This window comes from Euwallacea similis, chromosome 3 (genome assembly GCF_039881205.1).
Source record: "Euwallacea similis isolate ESF13 chromosome 3, ESF131.1, whole genome shotgun sequence".
Classification (NCBI taxonomy): domain Eukaryota; kingdom Metazoa; phylum Arthropoda; class Insecta; order Coleoptera; family Curculionidae; genus Euwallacea; species Euwallacea similis.
This window is the reverse complement of record NC_089611.1, coordinates 7581276-7601413: the sequence shown is the minus strand read 5'-3', so window position 1 is coordinate 7601413 and position 20138 is coordinate 7581276. Positions and strand designations below refer to the sequence as shown.

The 20138-nt window shown below is 35.7% G+C and overlaps 1 protein-coding gene across 1 annotated transcript in view; it reads left to right on the top strand.

Moving 5' to 3' along the window:
• The window catches only part of gukh (GUK-holder), a 75887-nt gene that overhangs the window by 46574 nt on the left and 9175 nt on the right, over positions 1 to 20138 (top strand). The window contains exons 2-7 of the mRNA XM_066406806.1: positions 6547 to 6652; positions 7774 to 7942; positions 12662 to 12858; positions 12918 to 13073; positions 13128 to 13187; positions 13339 to 15716. Coding sequence (XP_066262903.1) covers positions 6547 to 6652; positions 7774 to 7942; positions 12662 to 12858; positions 12918 to 13073; positions 13128 to 13187; positions 13339 to 15716 — 3066 coding nt within the window. The remainder of the gene's footprint in view (positions 1 to 6546; positions 6653 to 7773; positions 7943 to 12661; positions 12859 to 12917; positions 13074 to 13127; positions 13188 to 13338; positions 15717 to 20138) is intronic.

Genomic DNA, 20138 nt, shown 5'->3' with positions numbered 1-20138 from the left:
TGCTGAATGTGATATTCAATTAGTCTTAATTGTACAGGATGTCTCGCATGTAGTGGCGTCGAGCACCAGACTTATTATACTCTGCGTCCTGTATCTCAAAAACGATATAGTATAATCTGAGTCTAGGCCACAGACCGTTATGTTCACACACACATACACACACACATAACGAGCTTTCTTAAAGCCCATTCAGGCCGCTCCGTAGGTATCCAAAATCTTATGTGGGCGACCTTGCATGGGCGTCGAAACAGGATTGAAATACCATTTGCATGGGCCGTGTCAAAAGGGCACCCGATCACTTTCGGAGCGTTCTTTTAGCCGTGGAAAGTACCGAGTTTGGCCACTTGTTACGAAATTTGAGCCGCACACGGGTGGCCGTATTTTAACAACTGCATGGCCTCGATAATAGACATAAAGCCATAATTTATCAAATACGTGTTTGTATGTTAGCTATAAAGTGATCAAACAAATCATACAGTTCTTCCGGTCAAAGGCTAAAAATACGACATTGCCGGTTTCTTTGTGTTTCTTCTAAATAGACTAAATAGACGCCAGCTGGTCCACACGTAAAGAAAAATGTAGTCGACGCCTTAGGAATATAGGAGAAAATGCGGAATTTGCTGAAATATTATATAATATCTATTTGCCTATCAGGTTTCTTCGGAGAATTTGCAAACAAGGACTTTAATCAAATCCGCCTCGCGTTTAATCAATTAGAACTCTCGATATCAATTAAGCAAAACCAGTAAAAACCATTCGCCAATCCATTTGTGTATCGTGTGTCCATTGAGCAGGTTTACGGTAATTACGTGGTTTATCGCATAGATGTCCCTCCCGATATTAGCCGGGACAGTCACGTAGAAGTCGTAAATTTGCGGTGTTTTGTTTTTCCAGTTTCCCGGCACGTCTGGATAACGGAACCTGAAAGGGTAAATGTTGGAAATGAGATGAAACAGGTGTCGTTTTCTTATTTTTGTAAGACCTTAATTGGAGGGTAGTTTTTAATTTAAACCAGCATTTAGAAAACATCTTGAGACGCGAGTATACAAGGTGTTACAAAGGAATAGGCCTAACAGTTCTACAGAGTGTTTCAGAATAAGTCTGCCAACTGCTTACTGCAGCTTCCTGTGACCGTAATAAAAGAATAAAGTTAATACAAACATAGGTCCATTTTCGCTTCCTGTCTGAAATGCAGAGTAATAAAAAATTATTTGTTAAAAGTTTTTCTTAATAAGTCCTTTCCGACATTAAATATTTTTATGAAAATTGGAAAGTGTAAAACAGGTGTAAAGATACATCTTTTAAGGGGAAAAATGTTTTTAATTTCACCAGTTCCGGCCCTATTGATGTGACCCTGAACATTTTAAACGAAAAATATTGTACGCCACTAGTTTAAAAAAGTAAAAATAATTTTCTGAATTCCTCATACTTTTGTAACAAAAGATATTTTCAGTATTTTTCATAATATTAACCGTTTTTATGGAAAAAATAAAACGCAACGCTTTACAACCGAGAAATTGCATAATTCATTCATCTAACACCATAAAAATACATGAAGAATTTTTCAAATAATGCGTGATAATATGTGAAAAAGGACCGAGGCATACATTCTTGCAGATACGGGGTATTTTCAACACCTTATACAGTTATTCTTTTATGAATAACGTAAGCTGCCGAATTTAGCCTTGTATTTTAAATATTGGCAAATAATGTTTTTTTTCCTATGAAAACGGTTAATGTTATGAAAAATATTCAAAAGACATTTTTTCACAGAGATATCAAGTATTCAGGAAATTATTTTCGTTTTTTTTTAATTCAGTGGTGTATCATATTTTTCGTTTCAAATCGTAACGGTCACATCAAAGGGAACGCCACTGGTGAAATTTGAAACCCTGTTTTCCCTTTAAAAAACATGTTTGTGAATTTATTTTACGTTCTCCAATTTTCATAAAATTATTTAATGCTGGAACAGACCTATTAGGGAAAAACTAAAAAAATAATAATTTTTATTATCCTGTATTTCAGAGAGGAAGCGAAAATGGATGTTTTTGTGAACTTTTTTTAAATTTCGGTCACAAGAACCCACAGCAAGTAGTTGGCAGAGTTATCCTGAAACACCCTATATACAGGGTCTCCCATTAATAATTTATCCCCTATCTAATTACTTTATTGTTGACATTAGCAATAAGATTTAAACTGAGACTCCTTCATTTTAGAAATAGAACTTAAAATTCGCCTCTGTGCTCTCCCCCGCAAGATCTGTCCCGCCGCACATGACATAAACTTCCTTATTTTAAATGGAACCCCCCAATTTTTTTGACGTTTTTGGATTTTTCATTAAATTTTGGTATATGGTATGTAAGGTGTATTATCTTTAAAATTTACCGTTTCCGAGTTATTTTAGAAAATTTGAAAATTTTGATAGCTACAAGGTCTCACGGAAATCGGTGTTGTTCCCTAACTGCTGTGATTAGTGGAATCGGCCTTTTAAGCTCAAGAAAGAATCTAATAAAATACATTTTGACGTATTTTTAACTTTGAGAAAAACTCTTTCGCAACCCTCGAAATACGCCTCCGAATTTACATGAATTCAAACGTCAACAGCTTGTTTATTCAAATGGAATGTCCCAATTTTCTCAACATTACCGTGTTCAGAATTCAGAAATTTACAACTTTTATGAACATAACCCTATCCCTAAACCTAGTTGTTTCAAAGTTATTAAAAATTTTCCGCTTTTGTGGGTCAAGTTTAAATGTTAATAATGATAACGTCACCAAATTTTTATATTTGATAAAAAAAAAGAAAAAGGACGACGATTCGAAAACTTTTATAATACAGTTTTTGTACAGTTTAATGTTTGTATTTCTCAAAATGTGTTGCAACATCGTTTATTCTCAAAGAGTAAAACAGGATATGGTTCAAATTTATTTTTAATTTGACAAATAACTAACAAGAGGTATTAGGATGTATCGCGAAAGATTTCCCTATCGTTCTACATCTAGATTTTTGAATTCTGAGCACGATGCCGTCGAGAAAATTGGGACACTATTTGAATAAGCAATTTATTGACGTTTGAATTCATACAAAGTTGGAGGCATATTTCGAGGGTTGTGGATGACTTTTTCTCAAACTCAAATACGTTAAAACGTAGCTTATTAGGTTCTCTCTTAGTCTCAAAAAGGTGATTCCACAATTCGCAGTGGTTAGGGAACAACACCGATTTCCGTGAGACCTTGTAGCTACCAAAATTTTTAAATTTTCCGGAATAACTCGGAAAGGAAAAATTTTAAAGATAAGTCATGTTACATAATCTGACCTCAAAACTGAATGAAAAATCCAAAACTGCTAAAAAAATTGGGGGGTTCCATTGAAAGTAAAAAAAGTTTGTTACGTGCGGGGGAGGGCAACGAGGCCATTTTTAAGTTATACTCCTAAAATGAGGGGGGTCCCCGTTTGAGCTTTTTTTATAATGTGAAAAATAAACAAATTAGATGGGGGTAAATTGTTAATGGGTCGCCCTGTATATACAGGGTGTCCCAGATAAGGATGAACAGCATGGGGATCTTGGAAACGGTAATAGATACAAAATGGTTTAAATTGGGAAAAAGTTGGGCAATTTAAAGCAAATTAATAATCTGTTTTTATATCGACGAAATTCCGAATGGTTACGAAGATATCCGGAAAAAAACGAATTTGGCGGTTTTCGTTTTTTGCAAATAACTCTTATACGGTTATAGTTAGAGGAATAAAAGTTTTACATTATTAAAGCACTTTTTTGAGAACTGTTTAGCAGTGTTGCCAGTTTTCTTGTTACATCCTTACTTTCGGAGAAAAATGAGTAAACTTTTGATTTTCATATGGGCGTGATATCAATTATTTATATTTTCAAAATCGTCATAAAATTCCCTTTTCAGCCATGCATTACATTTAATATTTTTCTCAGAAACTCTATGAGTTATAGCCATTAAAGCATTTTTTGATAAGTAGGCCATGATTTTGACTTATAGTAATGGTGCACATTAAATAAATGAATGCTGTGGAAACGTCAACATTTGATTCGATCCAAGTTTAGCCGCATTGTTGTTATTAAATACATAATTTGAAACAATTATTTTTTTAATTTTAGGCTGATACCAGTAATATATTTATACTTTTAAATAATGTTGACGTTTCCACAGCATTCATTTATTTAATGTGCACCATTACTATAAGTCAAAATCATGGCCTACTTATCAAAAAATGCTTTAATGGCTATAACTCATAGAGTTTCTGAGAAAAATATTAAATGTAATGCATGGCTGAAAAGGGAATTTTATGACGATTTTGAAAATATAAATAATTGATATCACGCCCATATGAAAATCAAAAGTTTACTCATTTTTCTCCGAAAGTAAGTATGTAACAAGAAAACTGGCAACACTGCTAAACAGTTCTCAAAAAAGTGCTTTAATAATGTAAAACTTTTATTCCTCTAACTATAACCGTATAAGAGTTATTTGCAAAAAACGAAAACCGCCAAATTCGTTTTTTTCCGGATATCTTCGTAACCATTCGGAATTTCGTCGATATAAAAACAGATTATTAATTTGCTTTAAATTGCCTAACTTTTTCCCAATTTAAACCATTTTGTATCTATTACCGTTTCCGAGATCCCCATGCTGTTCATCCTTATCTGGGACACCCTGTATATGTATATATAAAAATGTACAGGGTGTCCCGAAAATCTATGTCAAAAATGGTATCACGAGATTATTTGGGTCAAAACATTAAGATTTAGGTCAAAAGTTATTTGAAAAAAGTGTCTCGTTTAGATGCTATTAGCGGTCAAAGTTCTTGAATAAAAACATACTTTTTGCTATATCTCGAGAATGCTTCAATGGATTATAATGAATCTCATTGTGCATTTATTCGTTAGTACAGAGATTATTTTCTAGTGACATTCATGTCTTTTCGCAATGCGAAAGTGGTAAATTCTTAGCCATCTTCGTACAAAAATTATCAGAACTTTTCGTTGGGTGTAGCTGCATAATAATAATGCAATAAATGCACAATGAGATTCATTAAAATCCTTTGAAGCATTCTCGAGATATAGCAAAAAGTATGTTTTTTTTTCAAATAACTTTTAACCTAAATCTTAATGTTTTGACCCAAATAATCTCGTGATACCATTTTTGACATTGATTTTTGGGACACCCTGTATATGTACTTTCAGGGAAAGAAGCTCTCGACTACTTGGTTCTTCTGCCCTTGTGGCAAAATCATTTACATTCGTACATAAATAATAATTCATGAAATGCAAAGAAAAGAAAAAAATACATTTTAAAATGTTCCAATAGTGTGGTTGAACGGAAAAGGAAGCGGGATTATCTTAAAAGGCAAAGAGGGATCAGAATGTTTCAGTTATGTATTAATTGTTTTTCCATCTTGCCCTGATTTGTTGCAGCTTTTCAGTTATTCTTGTCATGTGTTTGCGTGTTCGTATGGCAGTTGATTGGGTGCCTTATCTTTGTAATCAGTCTGAGCGCAATTTGTTCTCTTGTTCGTATCTATTGCTTTATTATTTTCGTTAAATTTGTCTTTAGTATGTGTCAACAATAGTCTCCAGATGAACTTGTACATATTTGTAGTAGTTTTTGTACTGATTCCTTCGTCGTTTAGTAATTTCTATTCGCATATTTCTACGTGTTTAGCAAATTCTAACAAACGACTGTTCCCTAGTCAACTGTCCACTAGTCAGTTTGATTGCAGAGACTCACGAGATTCTACAGATGTTAATTTTTCTCATTGATAACTTATAATATTTTCTAGCATAACATGCAGTTTTCCTATGACGTATAGGACTACTTGCGCAACAATGCAGATGATGGCATTACGTAATCATTATTCTAAAATTGAACACGAATGTACACGTAAGTTTCCTAAATTTTGAAGGGAGCACTTTACAGGTGCAGTTACATAGTTGTGCAATCACCCGACTAATTACCTAACAGTACCATTCGAGTAGCATCAGTCTTAATTATTAAAATGCAATAAAATAAGCCATAGGAGTGCTATTATTTATAGGTGCAACGACTCATACATGACCCCCCTCGGATTTACCACTGAATAAATTTAATTAGTGGCGGTACAACGTTGGCCGACATGCTGTTAAAGAGTGCATAAGATGGAAAATTAACAGAAGAAAGCTTTTCTTTGAGGAACTTCCTACCAACCGAAAGACCACACCCTTATCGCGTTTAGATAAAAAGTTCTGCTAATGGTAGACAAGCAATAGTTTGACTGGTAACAGGATGCCTCTTCAATGAAATTTTCTGTAAATTACTTCAAGTCTCTTGTGTTTATTGTCTGTTGTCAGGGCATCTTTGCTTTGTCGATCTTCTCTATCGCGATAATTATTTACTATTAGAAATAATTACTGCTGCTGCAAGATCTCTCGAACCTATTAGACTGCGTTTAACTTGGAAACCAAGAATGATTTTGGAATAATCGCAGTAATCGAAGAGAACGGCGAAGCTTTGAAAATCTGATTGAATCTTTTTTTACAGCCGTCGGCGACATCTGCTCCTTTGCTCAGACTAAGGAACACTATGCTGCCAAGCACCCTTTGGACATCAACCTATTCGGCGTGGAAACAAGGCCTAATGCCCTTAAGTAAGTTTATTTTGCAATTACGTTTGTAGTGTACGATTTTGTTACATTTGTTCCTGCACTGACCCGGGATATGTAAGGGGTGTTCCAAATTGGTCGTCCGGTGTCTTCGTTAATGATGGCGGTAAAAAAACCTCGTCTCTCTTGCCTGAAAAAATTTCAATGGCACATATAGATTTTTTAGTTTGTTGTAACTGTTTGAAACCAGCTAAAAAGTAATCACTAAAGCAAAACTTTCAAAATTCAACGGGTTCAAACCGTATAAGTTCTATTGCGGATTTCTCGCAACGGGTTTAACCGAAATACCTCACGTGGGCCGGACAAATCTTCAACAGTCCTGCCTGACCCACTTTCAAGCTAAATGACGTTCATACATTATAAAAATTTTTCTCATATCATAGGGAACTTCATTTTCTAAAAATACATAAATTCGTTTCTCAAAATCAAAACCAATCTAATGATGAGCAAAACAAAACCGATCCCTTTGAAATTAACTCGATTAAATCTCCGGCCTGACCCTTGTTAGTCTTGCATAGAATTATTATTTAATTATTAATGATTTTCTACGAAGGTGCGATAATATTATTTTACCGCACTCTTTTGAGAGTTAAGTAGCAATTTACCATGTATGTGCGGTAGGATTTTTTTATAATTACCGTGGCCGTTGATATGCGTAGGATAAAACGATTTACCGCACGTGTGCTTGGACTTTTTTCTACCATACGTTATTATTCAATTAACATGCAGAAGACAACCTAAGGTTAAGACTGTCAAATAGTTGCGCAACTGATACCTCTGCTGAGTACGGTCATTTACGTGAAATTTCCGGTCTGTATTTCATTTTTGATGACATAATCCTGGATTTTTGTTGGTTTTTGAAATTATCGGAACTTTGATATCCGTTAATTCTCCACCCCATTGCTACGAATTGTCGTGATTGGATTATTGCTTCTGCTGTCAACCATTAGCTTCGCCTTGTTGGAGTTAATAGAGGTGTGAATCTTTAAGCCTAATCACATTAGTTACAGTGAAACTGAGTTGATGAGTCTGAAAAAGAAGAGTGCAATATTTGCAATGCAATAATCGGACGTACGCTCACATAATTCTTTTTGTTGGTTCTTCAGGTCCCTATATGAGGCAGCTAACAAAACTCCGGTCCACGCCATGCGACAACTTGACCGGTGGAGAAGAGATGGTCACCGATCCTCCAGGTTCTTTGTTTGTACTCCTATCTTGGGAGCCAAACGGAGAAGAATCCGGGGGAAGGTGGATATCGACATAGAAACAAGAATGGTAAGGATTCATTAGAGCGTTGCATTGCAGTGTTATGTTGTCCATTAAAACGTAACGAAGCTTTAAATTTACACATTTCCTTGCTGATTCCACGTCAAAAAATAGTATAAAACGCTTCGTGCAAGTTTTACCTATTTAAAGTGGTTTCTGCTGGGTATTTTTGTTAAAAACCGAACCGGAAATCGAGGGCCATTATTTCCAGCCGATAGTCAGGCGCCACAGAGCGCAAAAATAGATGAGTTGTTCCTTCCTTGTTCGCCTTAAAGCAGTTCGCAATTTCAGCCGATCTATTTTCATTTGGGTCCGAATTTTTCTAAGAATATAAGCGATGATTTACCGCTTGCTTATGAGGCCAATTTGTAATCTGGCAAACTTTAACACATGTATCAATTTGTCGAGGCCTGAAAAGTGCAATTTATCTTTAACTATGCGAACAGAGATGTAACAACTCATGTGTAGGTAATTGATTTGTTATTTCGTTAATTTCAAACCAATAAAAACCCCAACGGCGTATCAAGGTGTCAATGATCTTGAACCTGCATCTGAAATGTTATAAGTTCAAAAAGGCTATTTTCGGTGCACTTACTCTTCGTAAATAAACCTCTTCAAATAAACCTGAGCCTTGGAAGTGCGCCGCAAGACGAAGTGGATTTGTGTAAATTGGTTCAATTACACGAAAAACTGTTTACAAGTTCGTTGTGTTTATAAGAAGCAGGAATTATACAGGGTATTTCAAATTCGCCCCTCACCATTGGGATCTCGGAAACTAGAGGAGATACAAAGAAGTTTAAAAGGGGACAAAGTTGCGTAATCTAGCGCTTGATCGAATACCATTTTCAAAATTTTAATTTTCCGAGTACTTCCGAAGATATCCGAGAAAAACTAAAAATTGGAGAATCCATTTTTATTTTTTTTAGTGTTATATGACAAGGAAGATTAAATCCGCAAGCACATTTTCATTGCCACTTTTTCTCAGCTACACGATGACATATTCAGATTTGCCATCCGACGTTTCGTCTTTCGGCTACCATCATCAACTTTATTTTTTCTTATGGGCGCCATATTGGATTTTTCGACAGAAAGATAGTACGTTTCATTCTGATTTCATTGATATAAAACTTCTTATAATTTACTTTTTTAAAAGTCGAAATATTTAAATAAAAAGAAATATTACATAGTTGGCCTTGACTCCATCGAAAGACTTTCTTTTGTTCGCGCTATATGACAGAACTCCTCAAACGAGATTAGAGCGTGCGCAGATTTCCCATGAAAATGAGCTTCAGAAATGAAGAGGAACGAGATATGTTAAGACTTTATTGCAAATTTTATAGGAACAGTACGAAAACAGCTCAAATGTATTTTGAGTTATATCCGGAAAGACAACAGCTGCATAAAACATTATTTAAAACTTTGGATCAACATTTAGCTGAGTTTCGTACCTTTGAAAATCTTCTTCTATTCTGCTTCCATACTTCATTTTAGGTTCTTGGTCAGTTTGATGAGTTTGGTGCTTTCGAAATGTTGCCGAAAGACGAAACGTCGGATGGCAAATCTGAATATGTCATCGTGTAGCTGAGAAAAAGTGGCAATGAAAATGTGCTTACGGATTTAATCTTCCTTATCAAATAACACTAAAAAAAAATAAAAATACATTCTCGTGTATATGAAAATTCAGTCCATTATTTTAATGAAATTTCTATCTTTTTGGGTCGCTCTAGATAAATGACGTAGAACAGAAGCGTCTTTATGAAAGACATTTTTCGTTTAATTACCATTTCGTGTTAATGAAGCACGCTTGCCTCCAGATTAGAATTTTAAATTGATATTTATGGATTTTTTAATGAGGTTCTTGTTGATGGAGTGGGCAATATTTTTGAGGATACAAAAAATGATAACTTTTGCGTAATCTTTAACAACTAACTTAAACGTACTTATTAACAAATTATCAAGTTTATTAACATCGTCGAGAAATCGCAAATTCACAAAGCACTTTCATGAAAGTAAAGGAATTTAGTAATATTTAATAAGGGCGTTCCCATTGAAATGACGTCATAAAGGCACTAATGCATGGCAGCCTTCCGGTCAAAAAACTTTTAATGGAATAACAGCAACAGTTAGCTATATCTAATTTTTCTACATCATTGTTTTAGTTTATCGAGCGCCGATTTTAAAATCCCTAGTTTTAGTTGAACTTCAGTAATAAGTTCATGAATCAATCGTTTATTTTTTTTTTCGGCTAAATTATTAATAATTCTTGGTCTCAGATTATTGTACGAATCTTCAATGGTTCAAAAAATAAAAACTGTTGATGTACGCAAAGAGCTTAACAAATTTTTCTCTGCCAAATTGAACGAATAATTGAAAATCAGAGTGTACCATACCAATAAAACTTGAACACCATGATCATCAACCTTGACTATCAAAGACAGAGGCATATTAGAATTTTTTAAGGTCTCATAATTTCAGCAATCATTTATTTTATTCTCCACGTTGACAAAATACTTTTGAATTGCCCTGTAATAGTTATTTATGTAATAAGTAACATACGTAATGTAAGGTTTTGTGAGCTAAATCAGTTTATGGCCGAACGAGCTTACCAACAGATCCGCACATGAAAGAATCGAAAAAAACCTCATTACCTACACGTTACATTCAACATTGTATGAGAATGCCCACATGACAAGCAATATCCAATATCACATAATGATGAAGATGGTGGTCCAGGTCGGTCCACGTAAGATGGTCCACTAACTTACCTCAAAAATCGTAATGTTTAGGAAAAAAATTTAGTACAAAATTTATTAAGCTTTTTATGAATTTTTATTTTTTAATACTTTCGAAGCTAAAGGGGGGTCCAGAAAACCTTTGTGCAACAAAAATACAATTTTTTAAATGGAATACCCTATACATATTGTGTTACGCATACTAATTCTGTTTGTAATTCTAAATATTTTTTGTTATGACAAAATATGAAAAATTTGTGTCAGTTTTTGAATTAATTCAATTTAAAATAAAGATCAATGGAAAAATAAGGTTCTGACAATTTTCATTAAATTCGCTAGGTATTAGTTGAATCGTTTGAAAACTTGTCCAGTTAAAAATAAATGGTCGTTCTACTATAATATAGTTTTAATTTTCTAGAAATTTTATACAGAGTGTAAAAAAACAAACTTTTCATATTTCAAATCAAACTCAACTTCAAACTTGATTCAATCAACCTCAAACTTGATTTTTTTTTAATGGGATACCATGTATTTTTTTTATTAATTCTTTTAATTCTTTTCTAATCTTTAATTTTAATGCTGCTAAAAAGTTTTCATATTTTGTAATAACAAAATGTACTTATAATTACAAGCAAATTTAGTATCCATAACAAAATATAGGGTATTTTAAAAAATGTGTTTTCGTCACGCCACGGTTTTTTGAATTATCTCACAAACCCACCACAAAAACATAAAAAAAATAAAAATTAATCAAAAACTGAATAATTTTTTTCTAAACTCTGCTGTTTTTGAGATACGGTAGTGGACCATCCTGTACATTAACAGCATAATGAAAAATTATCAAAATTCTTCTAGAAATTAATAAGCTGTTTAAGATTGAATTTGAATAATACTCATTTTAAAATTTAATCATTAAAAAAAATAAAAAAATGAAACTAAGGTTTGATAATTTCGAAAACTAGAATAGAAAAACATGTAATATTCGGAATTCTTGTTATTTAAGAGATACGACAACTACAAACTTAATGAAGTACTAAAAGTACCGCCCAGTTGTTCCATCATGCATTTAGCATGACAGAACGTCATGCTAATTGGGCTGGCCACATTATTCGATTACTTATCTTCTACTAATATACATAGGAAATGCCTTTCGTTGAACATTTATTTCACTACAAGTTCCAAAAACTTTAAACTCCAATGCATATTTTCAAATACAACATACAGTGTGTCGAAGATAAGGATGCACTGAAAAATGTTGAATGGTATACTCCGAGTATAACTTTGAGAGGTAATTAGTATTGTAAAGCCTCATTACAATCATCTAATAGAGGACAAAAAGTGGCCATCTATATGTAAATTTATCTTGAGAAATGTCTTCCTTTCTTTAGACTGGGATGTTGCATTTTTTCCTTGGACTTGTATAGATACCTGACTTTTTCTTTATTTTACATAATTCTATTGAAACTTGATGATTGGGTATTTGAACGATTGAAATTAAATATTAAATGAGCCAAAACTAATAAAGTAACCAACAATTACAAAAACATAAAGACTTTGTTCGTGCTACGATACCTGTTCGATGAGACGTCTGTTGTTAAGATGAAATGATATACAAAACTAAATCTTTGGATTATCTTAGTGCGGTTACAACTTCATCAAGTCATAGAATAAATTAAGATAAAAATTCCGATAAGTTCTCGTTTAAATTTATATAGACTTATCACTTATTATGGGTTAGATGCTTAGTAGATACCTGTGCATAGTAGGTAATATTCTCTTGAACTCAAACATAGAATTTAGCATTAGATAGTGCATATACCTACTATAATATATCTTACACCTTTATACAAAGCCTGGGGTTTACCCTCATTTACAGAAGGTTATGGGCAGATTTCCTTCCTCAGAGAGTTTCCAAATCACATTAAATATTATTATAAAAAGTAAATGATGAATAAAATGATGTTGATAATCAGTATAATTTCCTTCAATCTCTCAGCCAGCAGTTGTCGAAGACCTTCGCAGATGGACATCAGATGAAGCCGTGGGAGACATCACTGTAGAACTCAATTGCGCTACCAGAATTACCAGCGCCTTAAGTGATGACGAGCGGGACGGTACTATCGTCTCTGATGATGAAGGCATTGACCATAAGCTTCCATCCCCAGAAGAACAACTTCAAGTTGTGGCTTTAAGGTATATTCAAAAACGGTTGAAAGAAACTGAATTTATTAGTAAGGGAATTTGATCAACAGGTTCCCTGCTGAGCTTGTGGCCGTAGACGTGTCTGGTAAGAGTTTTGATAGGATGTTACTGCAAAGGCGATCTTTGATGACTGGGGAAGTCCCTAATAGAACTACGGATATAGACACCATCAGAAGAAGAGGGAGGACGAGGAGACCTAGAAACAGGTTTGTTCTGCGATTTCAGACAACCACAGGATTTTCTATAAACCTTCTTTCTAGGAGACGCAACACTTTAGCAGGTACTGACCAGAAAGAGATTCAAAATGCACTAACAGCTGGGTAAGTGTTACTAATCTTGACATTACTAAAACTTGTATAGTGTGAATAATACAGTCATATCATCAGCCATCAGCATGCAGCTCTGGCCCGTGTACATATTTCACACTAATTAACAAATCACAAACATTTTGACTACGAATCACTTTCTTAGGGACGATCCTCAATTGGCCGACACTGCAGACCTCACGGAAACGCGCACCTCGAAACCCGCGACCGTGCCTCGAAGTAAGAGTAGCGATCTTTTGCGCTCCGCCAGCAAGAAAGACTATCCAGAAATGAAAATATCCAGATTTAACAGTCTTAAGCAGTGGGGCAAAAGCCAGTATGAAAAGTTCCGTAACAAAAGCGGAGATAAAAATGAGATTAGTTCTGGAAGTAATAAGAGTAAAATGTCTGAGGATGGGTTGGATGACTTTAACTTGTATGAAACGGTGACGATGAAGAGAAGGAGGGATTTGGATAAAGATAGAAAATCACACGAGAGAAATTCGTCTGTTTCTAGCTCTGAAAAGTCGTTGCAAGTAACGAGTGGTGCTCTATCTTCGATGATGAGTATAGCGGTGAAATTAAGGGATAGTTCTTTGCAACGTAGGCAGAGACGTCAAGGCAACAAAGATGAGCCGCATTCTTCAAGTGGCAACTGGAGCGCAAGCTCTGAAAGTGGTAGAGCATCTATAGGCTCAGAAATCACTGCATCTACTGTTCATCCTAGAAGCACCACTTCGGCAGCTACCAGCAGCAATTCTTTAAATCATCCCCCGAGCTCTGTAAACTCTCGAAGAAGATTCAACTTTGACACTTCCAGTAGTGTAACCAGTGAAGGAAGCACTCTTACTCCCGACATAATACACGATTTACACGAGGATGGCGATTCGGTGTACTCGTGCGATACCGAGGGATACTACACGTCATTCCACATGGACAGTGGACTAAAGACTTTAAAAGAAGAAGACTTGCCATCGACCCCTTTGCAGAGCACTAGTGCTTTTTCCAATTCAGGCTCAAACAACACTGTGCTCTCTGCAGAAAACGAATACGAATTGTTCGGCAAAGGGTCTACCTCTACTACCACTAGTTCTGCAGGTACCGTGTGCACCACTTTGAGAGCAGCAGAGAGTAATAGGAGCTTAATTATAGGCCCTGCAGTACCTGAAAGGAAAAGCTCTCTGTCAAAGCTTTCCACAAACAAACCGAAGAGTTCGGAAAGCTCACTAGAACGGGATAACAGCGAAAAGACTGGTACTGTAAAGAGAAGCCCGGCCCCTTCAAATAAACCCACCGTGGTAGCTGTGATACACAAAGCTTCCAATAATGGAGGAGATGTGTCTCCTGATAGCGGGCACAATACTTCCAGCTCTCCCATTGAAAGCGTCTCTAGTCCTAATGGGTTACGAAGCGGATCAGACTTTGAATTTTCTGAGAGTTCCGACATGGAAGGACCCGAGAGGATTGAGAGAATTCGAGTCAAAACTACTATTAATTCCAGTAGGATACCTTCAATGTGCGCCATAACTCCCTCGCAAAGCGATGATGAGAGCTCCAGTAACTCCTCATATAAGAAACACATTGAGGTCAATAACTTGAAAAATGCGTTTCCCAGTGAGAATAATGAGCGCTTTATTAGTACTAACGTTAAAGTGAACATTAACAACCAAACAGGTTATGTGACGGTGGAGCATGTGGACGAACGTGATGGAGAACACACGGTGAAACCAGTAAGGGCCCCTTCACCAAGTGGAGGCAGTGTAATTATTAAAGCTGACAATATTCAGGAAAATCCTACAAATAATAAACCAGTGATCAAATCCAGCCTTCTGCCCTTGAACAACATGCTGGGCAGATTGAAGACGAGCTTCGGTTCGAGGAGGGAGCGCAGCAAGAGCCCCAAGTCCCCAGAAGAGCCATTAGATATGTTAGGAGAGTACGTTACTCTCGCAGATGTGCGCAACAACAACGAAAAATATACACCTGATGATCTAGTGAACATGAATCTGAAAAACATCTTAAGTGGGAAGATAAAGGACACCGAATACGTGTCCTTGAATGAACTCCCGGTAGTGGACAATAATAACATCGTGTCCAGCACCAGCACTTCAGCAGATTCCTCATTGGAAAGAAAACGTCGTCAAGGAGCCCGAGTCATGTTAGATGCAGAAGGCAAAGTAGTATACAGCTCCGATAGTCTGCGACGCCGCAAACCTCCTACATCCTTTGAACCAGGTCCATTCGTTAAACCTATAACCCAGCAAAGCCCTCAAATGTCTCGAACTACGAAGCCAATCCGTCCAGTAACTAACACTCAGTCGCAAATGAAGATGCTAATTCCTCAAACTGAATTTAATCGTCCAATGTCGCCGACCTCAGGGAATAAAGTGATTATCAAAGCATCAGGAAACCAGCCTGAAATAGTCCGAACGCCTTCCGCAGTGGTGCAACCAGCCTGTCCCAAAATGAGGCCTTTGAGTCCTAAGGGTGCCTACGTGCACATCCAAACCCCAGGAGGCCCATTGTCGCCGAAAGATTTTAGAGGTAAGAGAGGCCATATTTTACTGCCAAACAAAATGTCTGTAAATAGTTTAAGTAATAATAAAACGGCAGTGGTGGGTAACAATTCGGGTAAGGTGATCAGAAGACGCGAGAGCTACAGGTTAGCGAATACTGCTATTATCACTCCTAAAAAAATTATAAAGTACGAGAAAATAGCCTCGAATAACGCTGGGGATGGTGACGAGCAGGATAGTTTTGAAAGGGAGCTTGAAGAAGAGCTCCTTCAGCAAGAGATTAATTACCCTCCTACTGTATCACCTAAAATGTGCCATAAGCACATCTTGTATAGCCAAGCGCATGCGCAGAAGATGCTGTTGCACTCACCTAAGCCGGTATCCATTCCCAGGGGCAATGAAGAGACTTGTTTGAGGGTACTAAATGCTTCTGTAGCCGATACTGAGATTTGGTAGGTGATGTTATAAAATAAGAAATAATAAACATGAAACATTCCTAGGCATCTTCCCTTACGCTCTCCCCCTTTTTTAGAAAACTCATACACTTTCTAGAAAATGGCTTAATTTTTTTCATAAATATTAACAATTTTCGAAAAGTGTGATGTGATTGTCGATACATGCCCTATCAATTCTCCGTGTGCTTTGAGCGCAGTTTCATGCAAAAGAGATCTCCAACGTTATGCTTGAATTACCTGTGCGATTTCTATTCCCAGCTCAGTAATGTGTCCCACTTTCCATTGTTAGTCCAATTAGATCTCTTTCTTTTTAAATTATTTGGACCTGTACGATCGTTTTGGATTTGATCTGGAATCTAGATGGCTGCAATTCTACTAAATTGATCAAATTAAGTTTGATATAAGTTAGCACAGTGAAAATTCTGTGTTACTGCTCCAAAAGTGTCAGATGGCGGCAGATTGCCAGGAATCATGAAAAGAATGCTTCTTTTTCGGTCAAATCTATCAAACTGGGTTTCGTACAAGTAAAAACATAGAAAATAATATTTAAACGATCCAAAACAGATGAGAACGATGATTTTACTCTGAAACGATAAAATGAATATAAAACTTGCATAAATCGGTCAGGTTAATCCAACTAAGCGTTAAATAAGTTATAATGGTCTAGGGAGGGGAGGGGGGGTATAGAATAATTAAGCATATTTACACGAACAGATAAGTAGCTCCTTTATTGCTTATCATAGAGAAATGAGAAAGTTAAAAGCAAAACCTGTAAAATCTGCTCACATTGTTGTCGATCTAAAGGTAGGAAAGCTGGTGCAAGACTTCACCTATTTTGCTTGAAAACGGGAAATTCAAGAATTAAAGAGTAGGTAATGGATTTTTTTCTGGGTATTGGAAGTACCAATAAAATACACGTTCGTTTGAAAGCACTAGACAATAACCCATTATTAAACGATAATTCCTGGACTTCCATTATCTTTATTGAGTTTTTTACAGACGTTTCAAGCCGAACTATTTCTTCTCGTCATTAAGTGAAACTGATAATTGCTGAAAAGAATACACTTTTAACGTACAATTTAATTTATTTACGAGCTAATTTTTCGCGGGAAATGTATTTTACATGTTTAGCTTTTAATCCTCCCATACATTTTGAAATAGTAAAGTTGAAGCCTGTTTTTTTAGCCCCCGATAACTTTGCCAGTAAGACAATTTTCATTGAAATGAAGTAACTGAACCAGACCTTGCTTTAATTTCGTCGATTCTTTGGAAGCGATTTAGGCACAGTGTTTCAAACTCCTTGTAACTTCGTCAGTAAAGTAATGTCCATGGAAATACAGAAATTGACCAATGCTGTGTTTTGATTTTGTCGCTTATACAAAGTTTGCTGGATAAAAACATTTGGGATACCCTGTATTTAAAGCAACGCATCTTGAGGATATGAGGAAGGGTCTACAAAACCGAAACGCCGCATAAAAAGTGCTTTTAGATATTTGGTACATTCCCTGACAATCTCAGTCACCACTTATTTGTTTCCCAAGGCAAAAAAGTAGCAAATTTACTGCTGGAGCGATATTCATAGTCGAGTTGAAGACGATACTTCGATGCAAGCGCAGGTTGTAAATTTGCATTTTCACCAAGTAAAACGCATCATCATTTTATCTTCAACTGATATCATTAAAATTCGTTTTAATTTTATTTTTGTATAATCCTAATATTTGTTTTTTTTTTACTTTTTTACTTGTACCTAATTTTTTACCTTTACAAAAAACTTTCACTGCTATTGATCAATCAAATATGTCGTTATCGAAAAGAATTGAATATCCAGACAGCAAAACAGTAAAATTGTCGCTTTACAGCCTGGGAATACAAAGTGACACTTTACAGCCTGTTTTGATGTCATTAAAAGATCACTTTTCTAGCAATCGGGGACAAATTTGTTTCGATATTTGTGATATTATAAGAAAATGCAGCAAAAATCGAAAAGCACCGTTTCCTGCGACATTTCAAACTACCCTCAAGATGTATTGCTTTTAATACAGGGTGTCCCAAATATTCTTGCTCAGCCAATTCTGTAAGTATAAAGGTTGAACTTCTGAGTTATAATTCTGCCAGTTACAAACAAGGAATCCCAATCTCAAAAACCAAATCAAATCTAGCACGGAGCCCTATGCGTTAACAGAACCGCAGAGAATTTAAAACAAAAAATATACAACACAATTAAAAGAAACATGTTTCTGCTTCAAACGCCCTGTATAACAGTAACGTGAGCTCCTAAGAAAATATTTACAATAATTCGCATCTTATTTTGTACTGTTGCCATCTTCAGTGCAACAAATGGCATTTTTCATCCTCTTATTGGGGCATTTACTTATACTTCACAAATAAAACGGAATACGGCTCTGGTGCAAAGCAAAGAAGAAAATACTGTTTCCGCGAAATCGATGAAATTACACCCCTCCATCCCCAAATTCTGGCCTGAAATTGCGCAGGGTTGGGAAATTGTGAATTTGTACATATTTGTACTGAATATTCTACATTGTTTGCCTTAGTTTACTTACATTGTTGAATAAGCTTTATTATGAATGCAACGTTATTGAAGAGATTTATACAATTATAGCAAATTGGCTTTTTGATTCAAAGCAGAATTCAATGGAAATCTATGTAGTACAAAATTGCCTGAAACCTAGTACAGCTCTCTCATATTCTGGTCCCTTTACCTTACAAGAAGGGCTAAGCACGACGTGCTTTCACTTCTCACATGGTCCAAAAGTGCACATTTCTCCCTCCAAAATTTTACATTTTAACCTATTTTCTTATAAGAAATACTAAAAGTCGGACTTTGGTTTCGGACAACATAAACTGGGTGTGGGCAAGATTACCTCATTATAAGGTGTGCTTTTAATTAGGTATATTGAGGGGTTATAATTTAACGTTATGGGTGCAATATGAATAGGTTTATATGTTTATGTCTGTTTAGCACAATAGATTTTAAGTTTCATTCAATATTTAGGTTCAAATAGTTTAATATTTATATACTCCCATAAACAATGAACCAATATTTAGTGTTAAATAAAAGTTTTTAGAATAGCGAATAGTGATTGTTGTATATGTAAATATTTGTGTGTACATAATTGTTTGTGTGTTGCATGGTTTTACATTATGTACAGAGTGGGTCAGTTTCGATGTTTATGTAGAATATCTCGGCAACTATAGGAGAAAGAGAAAGTAGAGCGAATAGAGCACTCTCGGTTTTTTTGGAACAAGTTTAGTGGTTAAAAGTGATGAAAAATGTTCGATTGTTTAAAAGTTGTCTAGTGTCCAAAGTATGGACCAATGCACTTTTTTTAACAAAAATAACTTTTGCGTACAATGGGCATAGCGGTTTATTTATCCATAATGCGTTTTGCTGGTTATATGTTCAATTAACAAAATATCTAAAATTCTCTGCTCACATTTGACCCCCATGTATCCTCCCATGTATCCTCCCATGCATGACCCCATGCATCCTCCCATGTATGACCCCATGCATCCTCCCATGTATGACCCCATGCATCCTCCCATGTACGACCCCATGCATCCTCCCATGTACGACCCCATGCATCCTCCCATGTATGACCCCATGTATCCTCAAAATGTCTTATGAAAACTAAGAAAAATATGATAAGTTGACATGTTTTATTTACAGTAATAGTAGCTCCGCCATTGCTCCTCGAACATATTTCAACTAGAATCCTAAAAGAAGACAAACTGGTAAATCCGTTTTTTCGAATTTAAAAGAAAATCTATCCGATCATGGGGCAATTAAAGCAAAACTGGAATCTTTCAATATTGGAGATCGTTGATGTGAACGAACTCATCATCTTGTGTATTTTAAGTTTTCAGTCTTGGCTTGTTTGGGATATTCCATGATCAGATAGATTTTCCTTCAATCTCAAAACAGCATTTATCAAATTGTTTTCTTTCAGGATATCGATTGAAATGTGTTTCGGGTG